This window comes from Podarcis tiliguerta (genome assembly GCF_965153285.1).
Source record: "Podarcis tiliguerta genome assembly, chromosome: 13".
NCBI lineage: Eukaryota > Metazoa > Chordata > Lepidosauria > Squamata > Lacertidae > Podarcis > Podarcis tiliguerta.
Genome location: NC_139546.1, coordinates 8,504,441 through 8,521,328, shown reverse-complemented (window position 1 = coordinate 8,521,328; position 16,888 = coordinate 8,504,441). Strand labels below are relative to the sequence as shown.

The 16,888-nt window shown below is 44.6% G+C and overlaps 2 protein-coding genes across 4 annotated transcripts in view; one reads left to right on the top strand and one right to left on the bottom strand.

Annotated features, from left to right (window-relative positions):
* Positions 1-8,197, top strand: part of INTS10 (integrator complex subunit 10) — a 28,239-nt gene extending 20,042 nt beyond the window's left edge. For 2 of the 3 annotated variants that reach the window (XR_014503971.1, XM_083407700.1), the window contains exons 17-18: positions 6,018-6,095; positions 7,801-8,197. Coding sequence is in view for 2 of the 3 variants with exons in the window: in XM_083407700.1 (XP_083263826.1) it covers positions 6,018-6,095; positions 7,801-7,957 (235 nt within the window). In the remaining variant the exon portion in view is untranslated. The remainder of the gene's footprint in view (positions 1-6,017; positions 6,096-7,800) is intronic. The other variant, XM_083407701.1, reaches the window with a different exon arrangement.
* Positions 8,198-9,052: 855 nt separating this feature from the next.
* The window catches only part of HGSNAT (heparan-alpha-glucosaminide N-acetyltransferase), a 32,259-nt gene continuing 24,423 nt past the window's right edge, over positions 9,053-16,888 (bottom strand). The window contains exons 12-17 of the mRNA XM_083407826.1: positions 15,837-15,963; positions 13,509-13,595; positions 12,652-12,729; positions 11,009-11,079; positions 10,812-10,924; positions 9,053-9,568 (exon numbers count right to left, since the gene is read on the bottom strand). Of these exons, the coding sequence (XP_083263952.1) occupies positions 9,387-9,568; positions 10,812-10,924; positions 11,009-11,079; positions 12,652-12,729; positions 13,509-13,595; positions 15,837-15,963 (658 nt within the window). The 3' untranslated portion in view covers positions 9,053-9,386. The remainder of the gene's footprint in view (positions 9,569-10,811; positions 10,925-11,008; positions 11,080-12,651; positions 12,730-13,508; positions 13,596-15,836; positions 15,964-16,888) is intronic.

Below are 16,888 nucleotides of genomic sequence, written 5' to 3'. Positions count from 1 at the left end.
AGCTCAGCTGTATTGTTTCAGGCTATTGAATGAATGGCTTTTATCCATTTTTAACTTTTCCTATGAGAGAAAAGTTATTTTGCCTCTTTAGTTCTATAAGGGTGTGATGACTGTTTCAGAGTGTATCCCGAATTGGGCAGGTGTGGGTTAGGGGAGTCCTGTGATATTTGGGGTACCGAATCCAGTGGCATGTTCCCTGGTAGCTCTGATAAACAGTTTCCTGTGTCCAGTCTCTTTCCCTTGCCTCCTGTTCATATTCCTTTCGGCCACAATTGTGGCTTCCCTCAATTATTATTATTTTTTTTGTATACCTGAATGTCCATCAGCTGATCTTTGTCAGCACCAGACACGTGCCTGGGTGAATTTGAGGAAGTGACCATTCATTTGAGTAGAAATATTCAGGAATTCATGGCAGCCCTGAAATGGCTCCGCACATTGGCAGTCAAAGGGTAGCATGGAATTTGTTCCCTAGGATGGACACAGGGAGCATCCCATGGGAATGAGGGTGAGGGGAGCTAGGGGTAGCAATAAGTCCACTAGTCTCTGACAGGGGAAAAGCAAGGCAATCTCCGAAAAAGGGTGACAGCTTAGTAGCATGCCTCGGCTGATGACAACAATCTCACAAGGCGTCAGTCCTCATAGGTGTTCATATCTCTGAGAGATTTGGATAAATGATCAAGACGGAGGAGGGAAGAAATAATAATGGAGAGAGGATCTGGCAGAGGCTCACTATTTATTTATTTTTTAAAGTGCCTTAGATTCTCAGGATGCTGAATTATGAGTTTGTATGGTAGATACAGGGACGCAGGTGGCGCTGTGGGTTAAACCACAGAGCCTAGGACTTGCCGATCAGAAGGTCGGCGGTTCGAATCCCCGCAACGGGGTGAGCTCCCGTTGCTCGGTCCCTGCTCCTGCCAACCTAGCAGCTCGAAAGCACGTCAAAGTGCAAGTAGATAAATAGGTACCACTCCAGCGGGAAAGTAAACGGCGTTTCTGTGCACTGCTCTGGTTCGCCAGAAGCGGCTTAGTCATGCTGGCCACATGACCCGGAAGCTGCACGCCGGCTCCCTCGGCCAATAAAGCGAGATGAGCGCTGCAACCCCAGAGCCGGCCACGACGGGACCTAATGGTCGGGTCCCTTTACACAATGCCGTGAACTTCACTTGCTGATATCAAAATTGATGCTGAAGCTTCTTAGGATGTGGAGGGGCGGCACCAGTGTGCCCATTGGAGCAAGAGGTCACAACCCAGCCCATCTGAACATACGTGCTTTTGGGGAAAGGGGATACAGCACACTGCTACCCAAAAGATGAGCAGGACCAATCTTTACTTTCCATTAGGCAATGAAAGCCACTTGCTGATGAGGGCAGCAGATCAAGAATATTGTTTCCAAACCTGGTTTCCCCCACCCCAATATGCAGTGAAATGAAATGCACGGGACAATGTACCATTTTGGTTATCAATAAGTGAATCAGGGCAGGAAAGGGGTAATTCCTCTAGCTGTGAAAGCACGGCTAGCTGACTTGCAAAAGGAGACACCCTCCACCTTCCGCTTGAGAGCAGGAACCCTTTTGCTGCTCCCAGACTACATCTGGCAGCAATGTTAGAAATGAACAATCTCCTGCTTTCTCCGTCTGTTGCGTGAGACAGTTCTCTCTTCCTGCCATGTAGAGTATTCCTTATCCTGTGCTGTTGGGGCACAGGAAAGGAACACAGAAAGGCCACATTCCTAGTCACGCAGGATAAGGAATACTCTACACTGCCAAGCTATGCCTGCTTTCTTCCATCTCCCCACCCGAAAGGATGAGAAAGGGAGCATTCACCAGCAAGTCCAGCCTATGGTTCATGCCAAGATGCCTCTTACCCCAGCTGCCTGGGGAGGAAAAGAGCAAATTGAGAGCCACATGACTGCTTGGGAAGGCCCCCTGGGGGAGGAAGACCTTGATAGTGGCTGGGAAGGAGTTATTCTGGTAGAGGAGTATGACTCTGCTCACAATTATGATTAGTCAACTGTCCGAGACCTGTCTGCTCCAATGGAGGTCCTCACCATCTGATTCCATGACCCTTGATGCCTTAGAGCAGGCATAGGCACACTCGACTCTCCAGATGTCTTGGGACTACAACTCCCATCATCCCTAGCTTAACAGGACCAGTGGTCAGGGATGATGGGCGTTGTAGTCCCAAAACATCTGGAGGGCTGAGTTTGCCTATGCTTGCCTTACAGGTTATTACTTCTGGAAGCTGCCTGGCGGATTAACCAGGGGGTGGATTAATTGGGTGGTAAGGAAGGGTGTTAGGGACGCGGGTGGCACTGTGGGTTAAACCAGAGCCTAGGACAGAAGGTTGGCGGTTCGAATCCCTGCGACGGGGTGATCTCCCGTTGCTCGGTCCCAGCTCCTGCTGACCTAGCAGTTCGAAAGCATGCAGTGCAAGTAGATAAAATAGGTCCCGCTCCGGCGGGAAGGTAAACGGCATTTCCGTGTACTGCTCTGGTTCGCCAGAAGCGGCTTAGTCATGCTGGCCCTGTGACCCGGAAGCTGTACGCCGGCTCCCTCAGCCAATAAAGCGAGATGAGCGCCGCAACCCCAGAGTCGGCCACGACTGGACCTAATGGTCAGGGGTTCCTTTACCCTTTAAGGAAGGGTGTTGCAGCCTCTCTTGCCAAGATTAAGTGCCTAGTGCACAGAAGGGAGAGGTGTTTTCAGTCCCAGCTCCAACCTTTCCTCCTGTTCCACTTCCCTGCCCCAGTTGAGGTGACAGGGCAGGAGCTATGAGCAGCCTCACCTTTCTTCCAGCCCACTAGATAATTATGCCCTGAGCGCCAGTAGTAGATAGCACACCTTTCCCCCATGACCCTACTGCAAGGGACCTGTCACAGTCCATCTCGTTATGCTAGAAGAGGATGTCCTCAGGAGCAAGACACAGAAGACTTGCACCCTCTATCTTTTTTACCAGAGCCAGGAATCAATTCTGCCAAACTTCTCCCCATCTCTTCTGTCCCAAGAAGAAATATGTTTCACAGAAACGTCATGCCAGATGTACAGATGACATTCTGATAGTCTCAAACCCAGATCCCGGGGGTTAAAATTGCCAGATCAAGTATTAGAGAGATAACTGAATGGGTACAGATCAGTCTTTCTCTGCCAGTGAATATTGCAGCCCGCTCCATCCCTAGCGCAGCTACACCACCCACCTTGAGCACCAGTTCCCTTCTGGAAGCTAACGAGGAGACAGCAACCTGGGCTTCAACTTCTACTTTTTTGTGTGCCATTATTGGATAGATAGGGACACAGGTGGTGCTGTGGGTTAAACCACAGAGCCTAGGGCTTGCCGATCAGAAGGTCGGCGGTTCGAATCCCCGCAACAGGGTGAGCTCCTGTTGCTTGGTCCCTGCTCCTGCCAACCTAGCAGTTCGAAAGCACGTCAAAGTGCAAGTAGATAAATAGGTACTTCTCCGGCGGGAAGGTAAACAGCGTTTCCGTGCGCTGCTCTGGTTCGCCACATGCTGGCCACATAACCCGGAAGCTGTACGCCGGCTCCCTCGGCCAGTAAAGCGAGATGAGTGCCACAACCCCAGAGTCGGCCACGACTGGACCTAATGGTCAGGGGTCCCTTTACCTTTTATTGGATAGATGCCTTTGCCTCTGATGCTGCCTTTTGGTAGGAAGGTCCTCTAGCAGGTTCTGTGTAGCCAAGGTACAGTGGTACCTCGAGTTACAAACACCTCAGGTTACAAACGCTTCAGGTTACAAACTCTGCTAACCTGGAAGAGTTACCTTGAGTTGAGAACTTTGCCCCAGGATGGGAACGGAAATCGTGTGCCGGCGGCACAGCGGTAGCAAGAGGCCCTATTAGCGAAAGCACGGCTCTAGTTAAGAAGAGTTTCAGGTTAAGAATGGACCTCCGGAACGAATTAAGTTCCTAACCAGAGGTACCACTGTATAGTTGTCCTGACCTGAGGTTCCAGCATGGCTTTTCACATCCCTTGTTGACTGATAATAGAAATTGGGATTACTATGGATTCCCTTCTGGTTAGTAGGCCAACCCACCCTGTTCCATGTTCTGGGGTGGATCGTGATCACATGAGTAGTTGCCCTAGAATAGGACTCCATTGAGTTCCTTCTGCCTCTGCTCTTTTCAGTTGCAGCCTGTTACCTCGGGCTGGATCTGATCTTTAGTTGAAGCTTGTGTGCCAGGCATTTGGATTTGAGGAATTGGCTCTGCTGCTATATTCTGAGAACCAGAGTTCCCCTCTCCAGAAGGGCATAAAATTCTGCCAGCTGTCCCTTCAGCTGAAACAAGTTACTCCTTGTGTGTCTGCTGACCACAAGGGAACTTCATGCGGGTCTAATTTCCTGATTGTCCACAGAGCTATAGCAACTGCATTCCCCTTAGGTCAAATTTATGTTGAAATAAAGCTGATTTTGTTCTTTTATCTTCCATGAATTATTGGGGGTTGGCAGCGCATCTGAAGTGAAGAGGAATGGAAAAGATTCTGAAATGTCTATCAAAGCACGTCCCACCAACTTAATCTAATTATATATTGAATGATGAAGAAAGCGGGCTAACTTGTGGTTCTGATTCATGTTTGCTGCTGATGTTTTAAGAGGCTCACCAGAATTGTAAGCTCATCCCCTGTCAGGGAGACACTCTGCGCACTCTCCACCCCATTCCCTCTGCCTTTACAAAAAGCTTAGTTGCCCCATCTCTGGAGGCTTTTGGATAATTCCCCTTTGGTTAGTTTAAATGATTGTGGGAAATAGATTTTCTTCTTGATTAAAATGAATCAAACACAACCATTTGGGCCAAATTTTCCCCCGTTTGAGGCATCTCTGAATCTTGACTTGCATCTCCTTGAAGTTACTATAGCTTTTTGCTTTGTAACATTAACACTAAAGCTGGAAAAGGATTCAGTAAGGTTGAAGCCAGCCAAATATGGGAGCTGCTCTCGTCTGTACCTTAACAGTTGTGAAAACCAAAACGAACAGCAAAACTTAAGTGGCATCCTGTTACAGTTAATGCGCCCAGAGTATGTACTCTATTTAAATATATGTTTGCAAAAAGAGATCCCTGGGGCTTTATAGCAGAACAAACCCAATTGCTGCTTACGGACCCATGGCCAAAGTACCGTATTTTTCGCTCCATAAGACGCACCATACCATAAGACGCACCTAGTTTTTGGAGGAGGAAAACAAGAAAAAAAATATTCTAAATCTCAGAAGCCAGAACAGCAAGAAGGATCACTGCGCAGTGAAAGCAGCAATCCCTCTTGCTGTTCTGGCTTCTGGGATAGCTGCGCAGCCTGCATTCGCTCCATAAGATGCACACACATTTCCCCTTACTTTTTAGGAGGGAAAAAGTGAGTCTTATAGAGCAAAAAATATGGTAAATTCCCCAATGCAGTTGTGCGTAAGGATGCTTCTCCCTAGCCAGAAAATCTTTAACCATTTCTTTTCCAGTCCATTTTCTCCAAAAACTACCACGTCTCCCTTCCCCACAGTTGCAGACCTGTGTGTGGAGAAAAGACTACCAAAGGAAAGGAATAAACACCCACCGCTGCTTCTCTGGTCCTCCCTGGCAGGCTTTGCAAAGAAGAAGGGGATAGCAGGACTTCATTATTCACTTTAACGTGAATAAGTACTTGCTGGGACTCCAGGCTAAAATGTTGCTACACCCGCTGAGGAACATAATGCAGGAATTATTTTGTCGCAGTTTGCAATTCTTTGTAAATACAACATATTATGTAGTTCATATTATGCCGTTGGTTTTTTGTTTTTTAACTTGCAGCGGCTTCTCCAGTATTGCATTTGGGACCCCCAAGCCTACTGGATTTAGTTCGTTTTGCTTTCCTAATCCCAAACGAAAGATCCATTGTGTGCCTTCCGTACTAGGGTTTGGGCTCTTGGTCTGCAGCCCCTTTCCTCTTTTCTGTGTCTAGTTCTCTGGAGCGTTGATTCTTGTAGCACAGGGGAAGTTGGTGTGAGTATTTGAATGCTGCTGTTTGCTGTTTTTTAAAGGACTTCTAGCCCTCCGCTGGGGTTACTGCAGCAGGAATTCATGCCTGTACTACAGCCCAGCATGCAGACTGCTGACAGGTACCAAGCAGGGGAATTTCCCTGCTCATAGTGTGCTGTCTTTTTTGTCAATATGTTTTACTGCCCATGGTTATCAGCCCTTTGTTAACTCCGTAGTTTTTATCCATGCTTTCGTTCTCCATTTGTGCCTTACATCACTTGGAAAGCCATCTTTTTACAGTTGTTAACATTTTTGTTGTTTTTCCATAAGTTACCGGCACATGTATGTTACTCTATTTTTAAATGGGTCTCTCTACAATCAAACAAGAATGGTGCCCCAGAAAGATTTTTGTGGACAGTCCAGTCTGTTATTTTATTCAAATACTCCAATTTGGGTAAAGAAGCCCCTCCCAATTGTTAAATATGTTAATTATGCTGCTAAGTTCTCTTGCCTTTTACTTGCTTGCTCCTGTTTTCTTTGCCTCTAAGATCTGGATTTGTTTCACCATCAGCAGTTAAAAATTCCATCCTATGCACATTTCTGCTAATAATCCTTCAGCACTGCAAAAATATGTTGGCCGTTTTCTGTCTGCAGTTTGCACAGGAATAGGAAGTTAGTCCCCCCCCCCCCAAATGTTACTTGGGCAAGATGGAGGCACTGAAAAAGCAGGGCATAATACCGTTTAAAATACTAGGTTTTGGGGGGAGCAAGTCTCATTGAATAGGACTTACTTCTGAGTAGACATGGTCAGGATTATGCTGCCAGGTGTGCAGGGGTTAAAGTTATTTTCAATCAAGTTAGATGCATTTACTTAATGAAGCCATCTTTTTCAGGGGGTGCACACACTTATCCACTTCTTGTGGGGTAGTGTGTATTGGATTTTGGGTAAAGACTGCCACAATAACATATAAGTTTAGGTGGTATACGAGTCCTGCCTGCTGCCTGTGTCCCATTCTTATTTTGGAAGTCTCTGCAACCAGGCATTGCAGCTCTGCAATGCCCTACTTAGCGCAAGGCACCCTGTAGCACCCTGTTTAGTAGATGTGTAACTGTTAGGCTCTAACAGTTCTTTCTCTTATTGACATCCTGATTCCCAATCCATGGAATGGACCCTTTTTAAGAGACATCTTCCCCTTCCCTCCCAAACTGCTTGAAAATTAGTGGGTCATTTGCAGCAGCGGGGGGAGCAAATTCTATTATCCTCATATTCTGATGGGGCAGTTTTGCAGCTCTTGGAGCTTCAGTAGTATTTGTTAAAGAAGCTTAGTGTTAGGACCAAGAATAATGGGACTGTTGATTTCTCTGGCCCTACTGGGCTTCAAGACCCAATGAATTTCTCAGAGAGTTAGTCTTTGGGCAGGGATCAGATTGGTTGCTAACATCTCCAACTTTCTGCATGATGCTCATTTCTTAAGCTGTTTTTACCTTGCCTTGGGCGAACAACTTACACTAGCAAAGCAGCTTGTTTTGGTTCTTTCACTATTTGACACACCAACATGAAAATACCATTCGTAGCAGTTGTTCTTTTATACATGAAAAATCCTCGAATCTCCCTCGCTAGGGTGTTGCCCAGAGGTTTAAAAATCAGGCGGAGATTTGTTGTATAATTTTGTGATAAAAGTATGGCATTCCTGGAGAACAGGACTTTTTTCCCCTTAATGAATGTTCTTAGAAAGGCTAAGCTGGGAAGCTAGGTTCCACAAAAACCCACACAGAATGCAAAAACATTTAAATGGAAATGGTAGCTCCATGCTGTTTTAATTATTTTGTGTATTATAATTGCAGGCATCACACAGTTACCAGGGGAATAACCAAAGGCGTAAAGGAGGATTTCCGCTTGGCAATGGAGCGCCAAGTGTCGCGCTGTGGGGAAAATCTGATGACCGTGTTGCACAGATTCTGCATCAATGAGAAGATATTGCTCCTTCAGACGCTGACCTGAGTACCATGAACTTTCTACTGGAACAACTTGCTAAGGATAGGCAAGCAGAGTAGAGAGCCATGTGGTTGCCTTGAAGTCGGACTTGAATTCCCCTGAAATCCATAGCTCGGCTTGCTGAAGAAGTGCTAGTTGAGCATGGTTAACTAAAGTCTCAATGGGTGGTTCATACCACCAAAACTTCAAGCACCATTCAGTGAAACCTTTGAGCTGGGTACTGTAAATAAAAATGTTTTTTTTAAATGCATTTGAAAGTTTAAGTTTTTGATAAAAGGTGCTGGGTTTCAGCCTTAAACCCTCGGACTCTCGGGGCCTCTTCCAACTCTACAGTTCTATGATCCTATAATCCCCATTTGTGTACAGTGGTGCCCCGCAAGACGAAAAGAATCCGTTCCGCGAGTCTCTTCGTCTTGCGTTTTTTTTCGTCTTGCGAAGCAAGCCCATTAGCGGATTAGCGCTATTAGCGGTTTAGCGGCTATTAGCGGCTATTAAAGGCTTAAGGGATTAGCGGATTAGCTGCTAAAAGGCTATTAGCGGCTTAGATCAGCTGATAAGCGGCTTAGATCAGCTGTTAAGCGGCTTAGGGGCTTGGGAAAAAGGCTGGGAGGGAAAAAAAACCCCCAGGAATCGCAAGACATTTTCGTCTTGCGAAGCAAGCCCATAGCAAATTCGTTTTGCGAAGCACCTCCAAAACGGAAAACCCTTTCGTCTAGCGAGTTTTCCGTCTTGCGAGGCATTCGTCTTGCGGGGCACCACTATATCTTGGAAGAGGGAAGAATGAATGGTCATTAGCTCAAGGTGTCATGCAGCAAAGAATCTATAACTCTGGGTGGAATTACGGTCAGTTTTTTTCTGAGGCGATCAGGATGAAGGAAGCTAGCGAGTCGAAAAGGCACGGCTGAGCTCATTGGTTTGGCCTAGTCGGGTCTATCTTGGGATGGAGCCATGTTGGAGCTTCAAGAGCTTATGAATGACTCTTTTTCATTCCACTCTTGTCATTTTGAGTAATGTCCCACAAACAGCAACAGCATGCAGATGAAAAGGTTCCTGGTTGACTTCTGCCAGTCTCAGGCACAGTTGTTTGGCATGGTAACAGTCTCTTAAAAAACATTTTTTATTTTCTTCTGCGTCTTCATATGAACCACGCATGTAACAGAGCGACTATCAGCTTGTGAAAGTCCTTTCAAATTGCTCAGCTTTTAAAAGCTGTTCAGTGTGTCGAGTTAGAAATGGAATGATACACTAAATACGTAGAAGCCTTGATTTAGCTAAATGGCAAGTCGGTCAGCAAATTTTAAATATGCAAGTCTCTTCGAGATGACCTGGAATGTAAACAAAACACACGATCCCTTTCTTTAAAAAAAGTAACATCAATATGTTGGGAGTAATTAATCCAGTATTCTTATACCACAAGTTCCTTTGGCTTCTTCAGTTAGATTTTCCAGAATATTCTCTTCCTGTAGAGTATATATGCTATGATAACCCATAAAGATGTAGCCGTTAAGTTCTGAGCCAAGTGTTCACTATGGGATTGATTATCCTTCAATTTCCACTTAAAAGGAAAGTAGTTTTCAAATACTTCATGCCCAACGTAGACGAGAATGGAGTTCATACCTTTGAAAGAGAACAAGAATGCCATCAGAAAAATTGCATGTTTCAGCCATACTGCATGACAGGAATTGTTAAGCAACAGAACACGACTGCTGACATTTTGGACCTGAGAGAAAAGTGATGTAGGCTGTTGCTGCCAAACTCAAGAGTGGAGTTGAGCAAAATAACATGCTTTAGGGGCATGTCTTCTGCTCTTGACACCATGTTTTAGTGACAAACAAGGCTGAAAAACGTTTTATCAGTGTGTAGCATAGAAGAATTCTGGGCTGCTGCCTGAACCTGCAGTCTGTCCTCTCTGTTTCCCCTCATTTCTCTTTACTACACTGCCACCACCGAGTCTCATGGCCCAATTGGATGAAATGTTTTCCATTTGGCATTCAAACACCTGCCTGTCTCTCCCCAATATCCTGACATATTTATCTCGCAAATGGGAGGAGACTCCCAAAAGGATTGCCATTAGGGTTTCACGAGACTCACATTTTTATCCTTTCCCTATTTTTTCTGGGTTTGTCAATTTATTCAGGGTCAAACTAGACAGTTGTGTAAACCATCTCCCACCATTTTTTTTTAACCAAGCAAACTTAAAAGCAGTATCGGAAACTTGACGGGGAGTAGAAGAGTAGCGGGTTTCTGCTCGAAATCGCACATACTTCATCTGCTTTCTCTTCCAACAGGAGGATGAATATGGCTCTGTTTCCCCCCCTTGCTGACTAGAGAAGATGATTTTGAGGGAATGAATGATTGGAACTGAGAGGCTTAAGCAGACTTTCCTACTGATGTGTATCATTTAGATTGGCCTTCATCCCAGGGACTTACTCTGCGCTTGTTGGACTTGCCACAAGAACTTCTGCTTCCACCACATGTCTGAACAGGGATGCTTTGCTGATTTCAGGGAGATGAGCCAGTTGCTTAGCAACTGCTAGGCTTACTCCCTGCTAGAGGCAGTGGTGAGTGTGTTCAGTGACTGATGGATGCAATCAGCAAACCACTACATATTGAACGGGGGGGGGGGGGGGCAACCATGGCAAATGTCCAATCTGAAATACTAAATCTGGGTAGAAAACTGATTTCACAGACTCCCAAAATTAATTCAGAATTGTTTAGAAACCAAGCAAGGATTTTAGATGGAATAAATTGGAACCCTCACTGTTTTAAAAAGAAACCCAACAGGATATTCATGCTTTCCCCTTCCATTTCTGTATTTACTTAGTTCAAATAAGAACAATTTGCTTTAAAGCACACTTACCTGGATAGAAAAAGGGAGCACCTGACCACACCTTCTTCACATCTACAAGATAGTACACTAACAGCAGAAGCACAAAGGCAAAACAGCTCAGTGTCGTCACGTATGAAATGGACCTGCAGGAATTTCAAAACAGCCATTCAGGAAATGTCTAGCAAATGCTACCATACAGCATTGAAGCGACTTTTTATTCTGCTCACCATAAATTCTTGTTGACAGGAATAAAGCCTTGGTCTTTTGTGCCTTTGGTCAATACAGCGGAAATAACACCCTGAAAAACAGGTAATTTTCTGTTTATTAACTAAAAAAAGAATCCTGACACTAAAAGCAGCCAAAACAATCTAACGGAGGATGAAAGAAAGCCTATCACCCCAGACTCAGAACTATTCTGTACTGAAATTGCTACCCTTCATTTTAATAAACTTCCAAAGTGACTTAAAGCAAACGTACAAAGCGCAGTATTCCAGGTGTAGTTGCACCATAAATCTGTACAAAGGAGTTCAGATATTGACCGTTTTATTTTTCAATCCCTTTCCTGATGCTCCCTAGCATATATTTCTTTTTTCACAGCTATGACATGCTGGGTTAGTATTTTTACAGAGCTATCAACTTAGTCAGTCGGACCCTCCTCCAGCTAAAACTCCATCAGTGTATATGTGAATATAGGATTTCTTGCTCCCATTGTGCATCATTCTACACTTACTTACACTGAACCATATAGTCATACCTCATGTTGCATCCACTTCAGGTTATGTGTTTTCGGGTTGCGTCCTGCAGCAACCCGGAAGTACTGGAACAGGTTACTTCTGGGTTTTACTGCTCGCACATGCACAGAGGCACTAAATCGCACCACGCACAGACGCAGCACTTCAAGTTGTGTCGGTTCCGTGTTACGGTCGGGCCTCCGGAACAGATCCCGTCCATAATACGGGGTTCCACTGTATTTGTCACTTTGTCACACATTCCGTTTAGGGAGATTGGAATTCTTCACAATTTATTATTGTTTTATCTACCATGAGTAAATTGGTGCTATCAGCAAACTTGGTCACCCTAACTGCTTACCTCTAACTCCAGGTTATTTGTGAGCATGTTAAAGAGCACCAGTTTCAAAACAAATCCTTGTGGAACCCCTTTTCTTACTCCCCACCACTGGGGGAAACTTCCATATATTCCTGCTCTTTACTACTACTGATATGTAGACCATTGTCCAACACAGATTTAGATGCCTTTGGGCCTTAACTCTGTACTGAATTATAGGGGTTGCATTTTTATTAAAGGTAAAGGGTAAAGGGACCCCTGCCCGTACGGGCCAGTCGTGTCCGACTCTAGGGTTGTGTGCTCATCTCACTTAAGAGGCCGGGAGCCAGCGCTGTCCGAAGACACTTCCGGGTCACGTGGCCAGCGTGACAAAGCTGCTCTGGCGAGCCGGCACCAGCGCAGCACACGGAAACGCCGTTTACCTTCCCGCTATAAAGCGGTACCTATTTATCTACTTGCACTTAGTGGTGCTTTCGAACTGCTAGGTGGGCAGGAGCTGGGACCGAAAGACGGGAGCTCACCCCGCCGCGGGGATTCGAACCGCCGACCATGCGATCGGCAAGTCCTAGGCGCTGAGGTTTTACCCACAGCGCCACCCGCATTTTTATTAGGCAGCAATAAAAAATGAGATATGATGGGTTTTGAAACAGACATTCACAGAAAAAGATATTCAACAGAGGATTATTCTGAACTAAATTCTTCAGAAGAAAAAAATGCTTTAAAAGGATTGGGAAGGAAACACTTTGAATTCAATTAATTCGGTATTTGTAACTTGAATTGTATTAATACAGCATTTGAGACTTACCATGACTATACTCCACACACAGAAGCGGAGCATTATTTGTCTGTGCTGGTCTTTGTAGAACATGAGAATTTTTCCTGCCTTAGAAGTAAAAAAAAAAAAAAAATGTTGGAAACATGAACATTGAAGAGAAGAAGAAGAAGAGTTTGGATTTGATATCCCACCTTTCACTCCCCTTCAGGAGTCTCAAAGCAGCTAACAATCTCCTTTTCCCTTCCTCCCCCACAACAAACACTCTGTGAGGTGAGTGGGGCTGAGAGACTTCAAAGAAGTGTGACTAGCCCGAGGTCGCCCAGCAGCTGCATGTGGAGGAGCGGAGACGCGAACCCGGTTCCCCAGATTACGAGACTACCGCTCTTAACCACTACACCACACTGGCTCTCTCACATTGGCCTTGCCTAGAATGGGTTTAATAGGGAAAGGAACTAACTAACTGAAATTGGGGGTGGTGGTGGTGACAAGAGCATCACAGCCAAAATCTAAAGTAGAATTCAGTAATTCTGCAGATTTTCCAAGATATTGATGCAAACATTCTCCCCACGTCTTACATAATAATGCTGCTTCAAAATATCTATGCAAAATCTCTAACCCCCCTTCTTGTTGTTTGTCCTCTTTGAGATGGATTCTTTCTATTTCTATCCTGGGACAATCGTCCGTGGTGCTGAACACTGCGTCATATCTGCAATGCCAAGATTATATTATGGAGAGATGTTCTGAGATAGCCATTCATACGCCCTACAAGTTTATAGGTTTGGGCTGTTATGCTCTGTAGAGAAGGAACTTAATCACTACAACACCTGCGTTTTACAGTAATATGCCATACGGCTTTCCTGCCTAAATGGGACAATAAGGTATCCTACCTGAAGTCCGAAAAATGCCATGACAACAGAATTGATGGTTCCCAAAATTCCTTCAGGGTCAAAGGCTACTGTCGTCAGGTAAAGAACCTATAAATGAAGAAGTGCACACTATGAAAGGCTGGCAGACTTTCTGCGAGGTGTTTTATAACATGGTCCCAACTCTCTAAACAAGGTGGTGGTATCCCTGCTTCAAAGTGTATACCTGGGGTCTACTGGATCCTTCCTTGCCATCTGAACTAAGCAGTGATAGATCAGAGAAATTTGAATTATTTTTAGTTTTTATTAAGGTACAACTGGAACAAACATAAAATAAAAAGCAACACATACAAAGTTATTGATTAATATAAGTTAGTTTTGCTTGGTAAGTAAAAAGTGTGTAAAATTGCATAGAAATCATTAAAAATGATTGCCAAGTACTTGCAGTTATATTATAATTATTATTTTATGCATTACCTGACATTTTCAGAAGGAAAAATTAAAATTCTTTGGTTTTCCCAAAACAGTTTATGTGCTGCTTCATCAAATGTAAATTTACCAAGCTAGATGTTGTTCAGTCACAAAAATTATAGCACATTTGAATTCCTCACATCCAAAAACGCTTTTTTAAGATGCCTCACTGAAGAAATTTACAAAAATTAAGTTTGACCCCCTAAAATGACATGCCCTATTCATCCAGGTCCTTGCCTTGCTTGTTCCAGACAAGCTAAGCAAATTTGGTTTCCAAACACAGTATAAAGGCTCCCTGCATTAGGTTCCGCATTTCTTAATTTAGATGTTTTTCAGACTGGCATGCCAAATATCTAAGCACATTTCCTGCTGAAATCTGTAACTTAAGCGTATTTCCTGCTGAAGATTCAGTTGTTTTTCTCTTCTTGTCTGCGTATGTTGAGAGTTCATAACTGCTCTTAGCTATGTTAGTCCGTTAATTCTATGTCCCCATATTTTGTGTCTCTTGATTTTCCTTAAAATTAATCAGAATATGATTTATCAGCTACGTGTATGTATGTGGAAATGTGCGTGTTATTCTAGTCTTACAAGTCTGCTTAAGCTAGAGTCTCCTTTTTTGTCCACATACTATTCTGGTATTTATTCTCCTCAGTTCCAATTTGGGTTTAGCACTGGAATCACTGTTCAATGTTCAGAAATGTTGTCTGCTTGCATGTTACCTCTGTCCCCAAATCCCTCTGTGAGATTAGGGGAAAGTCTGGGGCCCGTGCGCTTACTCTCTGCACTCTGAAAGTAACACTTGCACTGAGAACCCACCCCCACCCCTTACTGATCTCATTCACAGAAATTCAGAGATGGAATAGCAACTGAAGAAACCCAAAGTTGGTTCACTCGAGTTACTGTGATATGGTTGCAATATTGCTGTAGTGATAGCAGCAACCCATTAAACAGTACAATGGTGCCTCGCAAGACGAAAAGAATCCGTTCCGTGAGTCTCTTCGTCTAGCGGTCTTTTCGTCTTGCGAAGCAACCCCATTAGCGGATTAGCGCTATTAGCGGTTTAGCGGCTATTAGCGGCTATTAAAGGCTTAAGGGATTAGCGGATTAGCTGCTAAAAGGCTATTAGCAGCTTAGTGCCTTAGAAAAAGGAGGTGGGGAGCGAAAAAAAATCTCAAGAATCGCAAGACATTTTCGTCTTGCGAAGCAAGCCCATAGAGAAATTCATCCTGTGAAGCACCTCCAAAACAGAAAACCCTTTCGTCTAGCGGGTTTTCCGTCTTGCGAGGCATTCGTCTTGTGGGGCACCACTGTATTTCCTTGGCTATGAAGCCTCACTTGTGTATCCTTGGCTATCAAGCGTCACTGCAGTAAATAATTTGGCCGCATAAACTACCTTAGTGAGATCTGCTCCTGGTCCTTGCCTAATTTTTTGGCATGAGTGAAATTTGACTAATCCTGGGGTGTGCGGCTATAAAGCTACTACAATTAAAGTACAGGGTGTTGATTTCGTTTGAGCAACCATTTATAGAACATGATTCCAAATCTGAATGGAGCTGAGAGTGAACCTTATCTCGTCAGGTGTGTGTTTACATGCCGTGTCTTCTGCCACTAAAAATAATACTGCATTCCTGTAAATTATAAATCCAGCATCTGTTCTAAGTAAAGGTAAAGGGACCCGTGACCTCTCTTCTAAGTAAAGCAGCGCCAAATAGCTGGTAGTTGCATTAAAGAGCTGAAGAACTGAAAAAATACACACCACATTTTGCCATGTAACTTTGTTCTTAAGAATAACCAGATGATAAAAAAAATTAAGCAGGCCACTGATAATCGATTCATTTTGGAGATGGCCGATAGGTGCACGAGAAGCTTCAACCCACTTACGTTAGAAGATGGATGTTGGTAGATGTGTTTTTCTCCTAGAAGCAATTGATCAATATAAGCAGCTGCTCCTCCAGTACAGTTGGGGTACATTCCAAAATCTCCAATGCCTCCAGGGCCAAGGTAACCTCTAGAAGGGGGAAAAGGAAGTGAGCCACATGGTCAGAAGTGGCCTGAGATGAGTTATTGGAAAAGAGACGATTATCTCCTTTTGTTCAGCACTCTGGGGAAATCTAGTGTGGCTGGAAATCAGCATCCTGAGTTGTCAGGTTATCAGAGTGGCAAGGCATTTGCTGGGACCCCACCACCTGGAAAACAGCCCACCACCCACCTTGGCTGCTATTCTCACTTTGCATGGAGCACCCAAGAATGTCACAGGCAGCAAGACATTCTGCTGGTTGCTGGCTCCAGGATTTGTGGGTCCTTGGGAAAGGCACTGAAGGCACAAATCCTGGAGCCAACAACCACTAGAGTTGCTTGTCCATCAAACTTCAGCATTTCCACACAGAGGTCCTGACAGAAGAATAATAGAATCAGAGTTGGAAGAGACCACAAGGGCCATCGAGTCCAACCCCCTGCCAAGCAGGAAACACCATCAGAGCACTCCTGACATATGGTTGTCAAGCCTCTGCTTAAAGACCTCCAAAGAAGGAGACTCCACCACACTCCTTGGCAGCAAATTCCACTGTCGATCAGCTCTTACTGTCAGGAAGTTCTTCCTAATGTTTAGGTGGAATCTTCTTTCTTGTAGTTTGGATCCATTGCTCCGTGTCCGCTTCTCTGGAGCAGCAGAAAACAACCTTTCTCCCTCCTCTATGTGACATCCTTTTATAGATTTGAACATGGCTATCATATCACCCCTTAACCTCCTCTTCTCCAGGCTAAACATGCCCAGCTCCCTTAGCCGTTCCTCAGAAGGCATCGTTTCCAGGCCTTTGACCATTTTGGTTGCCCTCCTCTGGACACGTTCCAGTTTGTCAGTGTCCTTCTTGAACTGTGGTGCCCAGAACTGGACACAGTACTCCAGGTGAGGTCTGACCAGAGCAGAATACAGT